Raw genomic sequence first — 8976 nt, forward strand, 5'->3', positions numbered from 1 at the left:
TAGAAAAAAAAACCCAAAACATTTGTGTTTAGTTACATCTAGTTCGGAAGTCGGAGAGAGAGGCCCCGAGTTTTTGCAGGTGCCAAGCAACCCTTGGGTGTCCCACCTGAGACCCTTCAAAGGCACCCGATTTTCAGTGGAGGGCTGGGCTCTTGAAATCAGGTACTTTCGTGGCAGCTCAGAGATCGGCCACCCCAGATCACCAGTCACGACAAAAGTCACGGCCTAAACTGAAACTCCTGCATTCATACTACGCAAAGTGTTTTGTAAACTCTCAGCTGGCTGTCTTCAAATATCTGTAATTACAGATATTCCTGCCCTCCCCCCTCGCCCCCAAAACAACCCGGAAAACTAGTCCTGGCGATTGCACTCAAGGTTTGGACGCACACAATTCTTCCTCAGCTACACATGTGCAAAACAACAAAAAAAACCACACACCAACAAACCACAATCTGTTACAAAAACATTTCATGAGAAGACCTATCCCAATGCATTTTACCACCCTTGCAGTGCTGTTGTGCACTTTCAGAATGTGACATGGTTGCAAATAAATTATTTGGAAAACATGACGGTTATGAAGTATATGGCTTAAAAAGATTTTGTTTCCCCCCCCAGTGGGGGAAATGACAGTGTACAAAGCAGAATCATGGCCTGACCTTCAGGGGTTCAAAGTAGCACAAAGGCAGCAATGAAAGAGTGACTGAAATGCATATTAACAACAAAAAAAAAAAAAGGAAGAGAAGATATTTCTATGGCAGGGTCCAGTGCAAAATAAATGGGGAACCAGAAGGGGCTGTGTGATGCTAGGAGCCCAATATACAGTACTGGTGAGCGCGTGCTGGCTGCTCAGAACTGCGAGGGATCCGATAGCTGCAAGTGAGTAAAGTGCTGTGAACTGAACAGCGACCAAAGGCCCCCGGCCCCGCTCGCTGCTGGGGTCTGGGCGGCACCGTCGCCCGTTCAGGCTGCGGTAGGCCAGGGAGTCTGGGCTGTTCTCTTAAAACGAACCCAACCGCTGGATTTAGACCAGAAGAATGGTAAGACTGAGGGTGTCTTCATCTAACAACGCGTGTGCTGTTAGTGTGGAGTTAAGGGTCTTTGGTTTAAAAAAAAAACAAAACCGAAACTACCAACAACAGATGCCCGTGCCCAAGGCCAAAGAGAAAGAGCTGCCGTATGAGAGGGGCAGGGAGACGCGATCCTCAGCCAGTACCGCTGGTGTGGAGCTCGCTGGGGTACACGGGCATCAGCACCGGGACTGCTTTTCCACCCGCTCCTCAGTGGAGACGGGAGGCAGCGCTGGCTGGCCTGGAGAGGAACAGAGCAAACCCGCCAGGAACACTCCATGAGATGGCCGGGTAAGCCAGCCCCGGAGCTGGGACTTCAAACGCGCGGCAGGGCACTGCCTGATGGCAGGGACGCGGCTTGTGCCTCGCTCCCTGCGGCCTCGCCGGGCCCCCGTTACGAGCCGCGTCGCCACGGGGAAGCTACAGGGAAGAGTGTCAGAAATCTTCCCTCCTGGAGCGGTGGGAGGATGCTTTTACATTAGTTTACCCCGTGGAGAAGTACAACGTCCCAACTATATCAAATGTAAACCATACGTTGGAAGCTTCACTGAGCAAACCCATCTTTAAGGAATACATACCACAAGGCAGAGGAAGCGGAGGAGCACTTGTTAACCAACACATCTGTCAGCATCGCACCTCCCGTAGTTTTACATGCGAGCCAGCTGCGCTGTGAGCATTTCTGCAGTGAAATGAAATCAACTTCTTGGCATTCAGTAAACAAGAAAAGAAAAATAAACCCCACCATAAACATAAAATAGAATAGGGTTTAAAATGCGTGTAGTGTGGAGACCGTGTGACTTCATTAAACTAACTTGAAATGAGCTTTTTCTAATATTAATAAGTGGCAACATGGTGTTGTAACTGATGAATATTATTGCAACAACGCAATCCTGTATTGGCGTCAAATGTGGGTCTAGCTAAGAGATCGTCCAGTGTTTCTTTGGTGTATGATATCAAGAGTAAAGAGCCTGTGTGCTTTGGACAGCACAACATGAAACTTCTAAACTACCTACTGGTGGAAACGGCATGAAACAAGCCAGTTTTCTACAGCAAAACTGGGTAAAGATTCACAACCAAATCTAAACGAGGAGCAGCTCGCTGTGTGAACTCCTGTCCATGCTGACTCTTTGTATTAAAAAATATGGCAACAGAGATTAGAAAACATGTTAAAAATGCATAATTTTCATGTCCTGAATGAAAAAAATTTAGAAATACGCATTTTTGCATTACACAAGACAGATTTAAAACACACACACTAACGAAAACCCTGTAAGGAGTTAAGAAAATGTGAACTGCATTCGCACCACTGTCCAGGCTGCACACTGAGCAGCCTTCTCTCTGTACTCGTCCCAATCCAAATACTCCAAAATCTGTTTCTTTTTCAGAAAGTAGAGCTGGAGGCTGCCGGGTCATCTTTCTTTGATACTCAACAACGCAGACAGAACAAAGACACAAAGTGCCGTCACAGAATCCGTCAGAAGTACGTAGCTAGCTAATTTACAAAATGGTACCATCACAGTCATCTTGGGTAAATAAAAAGGTTTTTCTGGTTTACAAAATGAAAGTCTGACCTTTTCTTTGTTCCAGGCACTACTTAACTGAATATGTAAGGTTTACTACAGCATTGTCGGGGAGGGATTCCTTCCACAAATCCTATGATCCTTTTCCCATGCTCGTTAGCGATGTCCAGTGTACGCCTTCAGCCACGAGGTCACCGAGGCAGCAGCGGACGAGATCATTCCACCAGCGCTGCTGCTGGCAATGGGCTGAGATACCTGCGTGCTCTGGCTCTGCAGCATCTCCACCTGCTGAGAGGGGATATCGCAGAACCTGGGGCTTGGCAGATTCTCCCAATCTGTCCCTAGGTCTGTCTCTTCATCACTGATGTGCTCATCTCCGCTCTCATCTGTTTCACCGGTGGCACTGGGATCCACAAACTCCATGGAGTCTTCGAGATCAGCGCTGATTTCGAAAGGCCCAGACCTGCGAACATGGACACAATGCCATCAGCCCGTTTGCTACCACGCAGGAGAAGGACTCTCACTTCACTGGCCCAAGTCCTAGGCATGCCAACACACCCTGCTCTGTCCTGTGTACAGCAGAGAAATTAAAATACCTCTGTGTTTATCAGCTGGCAAAGAGAAACTCGCTGGCTACAGAGATAACTGTATTATGACAATGGTGAAATGAAAACAATTGGCCAAGGAAGTGATAGCTGGGTTCCAATCCATGGAGCAGGAACGGCGGAAGAGCTGTTCTGCTCTGCCAGTGGATAGTAAAACACACACACACACGAAAATGCTGTTGATAATAACTCACAGCTCCACTGGTGGAAATCTCAGCTTGATGTGGAACAGCTTTTATTTTTAACAGGCCAAGACGGCTGCAGCTCTGTCAGCGAGGGGAAGGGCGTAGTTTACAACTTAAGAGAACCGGGTTGGCACAACTCACTAGGGGAGACTTCTCATAGCACTTGACCCTGAGCAACAGCTCAAGGTCTTTCACACTATGAGGCTGGTCAAACACTGGAACAGGTTCTCAGAGAGGCTGTGGAGTCTCCATCACTGGAGACATTCATGACCCCACCGGCCAGTCTTGAGTAACTTGCTCTAAGTTGGCTCTGCTTTGAGTGGGGCGGTGGGTTGGATCTCCAGAGGTCCCGGCCCAAAGCCACCTGGGCTGTGACTCCGAGTTCCCTGCTGCCACTGCCTGGTGGGAGCAGCAATTGCATCCCGCCCCGTCCCACTGCCTTGTGCAGGCAGCCAAAATCAGAAACGTCTTTACTGAGCCATTTACAAGTTCATTGCAAAGCACAAAGCTTCTCAGTGAAACAGGAGCAAGAATTTAACACAGGTAAAAGTCTTTCTCCAGCCTTAGTGGGAGAAGGAGCCTAAAGTAGTGATTTAGCATGGAAAATTTTAATCCAGACAATTAAAGCTTGGTAAAATTGTATGAGTCTGAAAACAGTAGCTTATAAAGGAGACTATCAGGCAGCTATAGGCCTAGACATCCAAAGGAAAATAAAGAGAGCAGATTGCTGCAAACTTTGCAGACAGCTGAGAAATCAAAGGTAAACACTCCTCTTTTATAATCCAGAAAGGAACGGGAGCGCTGCCTTCTGGCAAAGCATTTTGCTTAACAAAGCAACATAAGGAGAGAGTCATCAGATTTAAGGCCAGAAGGGACCATTAGATCATCTCGAGTGACCTCCTCTACAACAAAGGCCATTACGTTCCACCCATTGCCCCTGTCCTGAGTACAGTAACTTCTGCCTGATGAAAGCATCCATCCATTCCAGAAACTCATCCAGCCTTGACCGGACGACAGAAGGAAACACAGAATCCCCACCTTCATTCTCGCGGGTAATTAAACTCTGTGCTAAGCGCATGCACCTCATTTCAGCTTAGCTCAGACTCTTTGCCTCCAACGGTGTCTACAAAGCCATTCCAATGAAGTCATGGAAATCAAGTCATCTCTCAATCTCATCTCTAGCAAGCTAAGACAGTTTTACACAGGCTAAACTATTGCCCTCACTGGTAGGTATTTTCTCTGACTCCTTCCTGTAAACTCTTCTTTTACTACATGGACTCGACTGATGTGTGTGGAGCTCTGTAACATTTGCATAGAGACATCTGATGGTTGGACTTGATGATATTAAAGGTCTTTTCCAACCTTAATGATTCTATGAGAAGTGAGACCCATCTCTCTGCTCATTCCCTTTTACTTCATACCACAGGGATCAGTGGGGCTTAGCTTTTTGTCCACTGCGGCACTTGGATCTTTTACAGCAGCTGCTTTCCAGGACACAGTTCTTCACACTCTGGGTATTTCCTGCACTCTCCTTGTTTTCGGACAAGCAGCAGCAAGCACATAATTTTTTCCAAACTGAGCTATGTTAACATTAAGATTTGGCTCTTCATATCTTTGGGCTGAATCAGTAGGGATATAACCCAAAGAACATAAAGTAAGTGGTCAGAAGCATGCATTCAGTTCCCCTTAGTGGCACTGCAGGTTTTTAAATAAAACTAGATTTGCACATGAGAACAAAGCAGAAAAGTCGATTTCAGAACATTACTGTGTGTAAGGGGGAATAAAGCAGTACTCAGATTAAACAAATATTTGCAGACTGTCTCAGTCAAGTGACTTGTGACTGGATTATCCCAACAGGAAATCAATGTTGTTGGCTTTCTTAAATAGAAGTTAAAAAAAAAAAAAAAAAAAAGGAAGATTATTAAGCCTGGTGCGTGCAGCCCACAGGAACTGATGTTCTTTTCACCATGTACTAAATTAACAGAAAAGTTGCCTTAACCTTAATTTATGTTGAAATTAAGATTACTTGGAGTGTCGACTTTGGTCTAGGGTGTTCATTGGCTGGACGTATTTTGGGAAAGCTTACCTCGTATTTGTTTTAGGGTTTATGTTGCTGGATGCTCTTAGGTATTTACATGTTGGGAAGGTGTGGGCAAGGTCATGTTTGGAGCACAGGGAGGCTGCCTGGCATAAGTGCTGCTGTCCCCTGGAGGGAAGGCGTTCCTGCTTCTGGGCATTGGGGAAATAAGTCTATAATCAGCCACAAAGCCTCCAGCTGAGCCTGCCATACACACAGCTCTGAAATCTCGTTTCCTACTCGGGACCCCCCTTTTTCTGTCCTCTCCTATCTCCTCCTTGTAACTACCCCGATTTCTGATGTGCTGAGGACTGATCTATAGGTACAGCAGAAGAGAAAAACGTCCCTTATAAGTTACAAGGCAAATGCATAACTTCAAAAGGGATTCAGTCACAGGTGAGTTGAGATACTGCTTTTCTTACCTGCCCAAGTTCTCAGTGTCTGGGCTGACCAGGTACATAAGGTTCCTGAGCGTATGCAGTGGGTGCAACAGATCTAAATTTACATGCTACCATGGGGAAGGTAAGAAAAAGACACGATCAATTACAGAAGGAAACCTCCAGGCACAGTAGATATTTTAAAAGCTATTTAAAGAATACAAATGTGCATTCTCCCTACCTGAGAGAAGCAAAGGTGAAGGATATTAGCATTCAGCTTCTTCACTGCCCGTGTGAACCTGTGTCTGCTGAGATTCTCTCCACAGAACTCACTGTTGAAACACCACACATACACACATATATATATACACACACAGAAAGCAAAATGCTGTGAAAATACATCTACTGGACACATCAGCATTCTGTGCCCTGGCTTCCTAACAAATCCCAGAGTAAACACCCGAGTAGTGAGCACTTGTTTAAAGTGTACAACCAGTTTTAGGGTGCCCAGGACATGAATTCTTCACCTTACCAAGACTGTTAGCATTTCATCAACAAGCACTGCTTGCTCCAGTCTCACTGGTTTCAACAGGACAGGTGATGTAAATTTTATGAAACTCAAAGACCTACTGCAGCCAAGGTATTTCGGCTTTTCTTTTAAATCTTGCATCATTTTCTGTTCCCAACCTTTTCCTTCCATGAAGACTGGGCACCCAAATAATAGCATAAAAAAACCTACAGAGACCCTACAGAACTTTTGTGCTCTCACTTTGGCAACCACTATATTAAACACTTAAAAAAATCTCAGCAGCATATTTGAGACCTCCGGAAGACTGACCAGGTCTACAACTTCCTCAGTACTTCTTCGCTGCAGATCCCATCTGCTCCTCATAGACATTAAAAACTAACAGTATTTTTCATCACAAATAGGGTTTATGCAATACCTTCCCACATGTCTGGCAGGCAGGTACGTTCCCCATTGGTGTTTTATCCTAAAAAGAATTACATTGCTGTCATGCCATATTATAAGGCCTCATTCTACAGCACTTAATGTAGTAGAGCTATTCAAGATGACTAAGAGTTGCTGAATTGGGCTGGGATTTTGTAAAGCACAGTAGGGTCCCGTAAAATGAAAAGTGCTGTTCATGGAGTATCATATTTCATTTCTAATTTGGGGATGCTGAAAACACCAATTAGAAAGCTGTTATTTTCAACTATGATGCTTGGTCTACACTCTTGGGAGGTAAAAAAGGAGGCAGGGACTATTAACTGTGGTCTAAAATCCTACTAGCCCTCCATCCAAAATTAAACGGCACAAAAATCCATCAGCCATCAACCGTTACCATCAAAGCTGTTCCAAGTGATGACTTCGTTCACAAAAACAAACTTAATTAAGATCAGTCAAAACTGGTCACTGATTCACCTCCTCAGAGGCTTGCATGTACTTGCCTGTTGCAGAGCTTCTTGGGAAGATTTACATCAAGTATTAGAGACAAAGTGTTAACAAGCTGAGTTGCATAGCACAATGCAGCACTGATGGTATAAGCAGGGTTATTATGTTCCATATCTGAAAGAAATAAAAACACCGTGAAAGTCTCATTTTAAATGAAGCTTCAGTGGGTGTGTTAATGTGTTACTGAAGTCTACTGTGGAAAATGTCATTTGTAAGTATTGGGAACAGCCTGAATCCAGCAATCATTTACAGTGAAATCTGTCAGAAGTTGGTAGAAAATAGTAATTCTTGGAATTCCGGTTAAAATGACGGCATGTGAACCATGTCAAAACTGTGAATAATTAACTTTATCTCTCTATTACGTTGTGCTGTGTCCCAGTGAGCATTTCCTGCAAAAGAGGATTTCAGTGGACTAATCCCTATACTGGTATTTATTTCTGGCTCAGGTCTGTCTGGGTCAGAACAAACGGACCGGCGTACTGCTCCTCGTCACCTTCTGTTGGCATTCAAGGCTGCAAGTTCTATGGCTTCCAGAGTATCCCAGATGCTTAATCAGACCTTGCTCTTTACCTGGTCCTTGCGTAGTCTTCTTCTCTTCCACCCAGTTGTAATACGCTGAATAGTCTCCATTATTAGGAAGGGTTATCCAAGGCCCTGTGATACTGATGCTGGTGTCCCCATTATGATCATCACACACCCATCTCCCAGAGAGATACGTGGTTCTCCTGGCTTCCGCGAGCTTGCTCACAGTGCTAGAGGTCATAGCATTGTCGCTCTCAGCAGACACATCTGCAGGATCTCTGTGGCACCCAAAGAGGAACAGAGTGTTTTTAAAGAAGTTTTAAAAATATAATCAGCAATGTACTTGGCAGGCACTTAGTCAGATTTCACAGAGAACAAAATGCTTGTAGAAACACTCCTGCAAAACTCCTTATTCCCAAAACTACTTTCCTTCTTTCTGGGAGCTTTAATTATCTATTTTAAGAAAGTTTAACATTGACACATAGCTCAGATCTCTCAGCAGGGAAATGTTAGCACCTCTAGGTTCTTCTATTCTGGATTATTCTCCGTATTCTTCTATTCTATTCTATTCTGATGGGTTAGATGCTTTGCCTTTGGGAAACATGTCCTTCTCCTCACAGATGCCAACGCAGCCAGAGCATCTAGCTTAGACTTACGTGACTCACTTGTGAGTGTCTAAAGCTAAGCAAAATGAGTCCAAAAGGATAAGCCTTCTGTACCTCATGCTTGTCTTTACTTCTTCAATGGGAAATATGACTGATGTTAGCTCCAGGATATGCGTCCGACGAAGATTTGCCAGATGCTCATACTGGGTTTTCAAGTCATAGGTTTTTTTCTCTACCAAGTCTCCCAGCTTGCGGTTATGCCTCTGGATCTTCTCTTTCTTCTCCTGATGCCGCTGCGCCCTGCGATAATGCTTCTGGTTTTCCTCTTTAATTCTCAGGAGCCCCTCCGCATCTGTGAAAGCAGCAGCAGATGTTAGCCTTGGAAAAGGAGCTGTGAGGTACTTGTAGTAAGCTTGAGAAAAGCATTACTAATATTTATAGAAAACAAGATCTATAGCAGCTTAAAACAGAAAAACCTGCTTCACTATTAACATTTTCCAGCTGCTAAGTGGTACAACTTTTCAATCTTTTCTGAAGATCTCCAAAGAGACTGAAATTAATCTTT

The 8976-nt window shown here is 44.6% G+C and overlaps 1 protein-coding gene across 1 annotated transcript in view; it reads right to left on the reverse strand.

Annotated features, from left to right (window-relative positions):
- Window positions 1-2743: 2743 nt before the first annotated feature.
- Window positions 2744-8976, reverse strand: part of ATG14 (autophagy related 14) — a gene marked incomplete at its 5' end in the record, with an annotated part of 11436 nt that continues 5203 nt past the window's right edge. Inside the window, 6 exons of the mRNA XM_010295000.1 lie at window positions 2744-3050; window positions 5877-5962; window positions 6073-6163; window positions 7281-7398; window positions 7855-8084; window positions 8526-8763. Of these exons, the coding sequence (XP_010293302.1) occupies window positions 2744-3050; window positions 5877-5962; window positions 6073-6163; window positions 7281-7398; window positions 7855-8084; window positions 8526-8763 (1070 nt within the window). The remainder of the gene's footprint in view (window positions 3051-5876; window positions 5963-6072; window positions 6164-7280; window positions 7399-7854; window positions 8085-8525; window positions 8764-8976) is intronic.

Source organism: Phaethon lepturus, unplaced genomic scaffold, assembly GCF_000687285.1.
Source record: "Phaethon lepturus isolate BGI_N335 unplaced genomic scaffold, ASM68728v1 scaffold41149, whole genome shotgun sequence".
NCBI lineage: Eukaryota > Metazoa > Chordata > Aves > Phaethontiformes > Phaethontidae > Phaethon > Phaethon lepturus.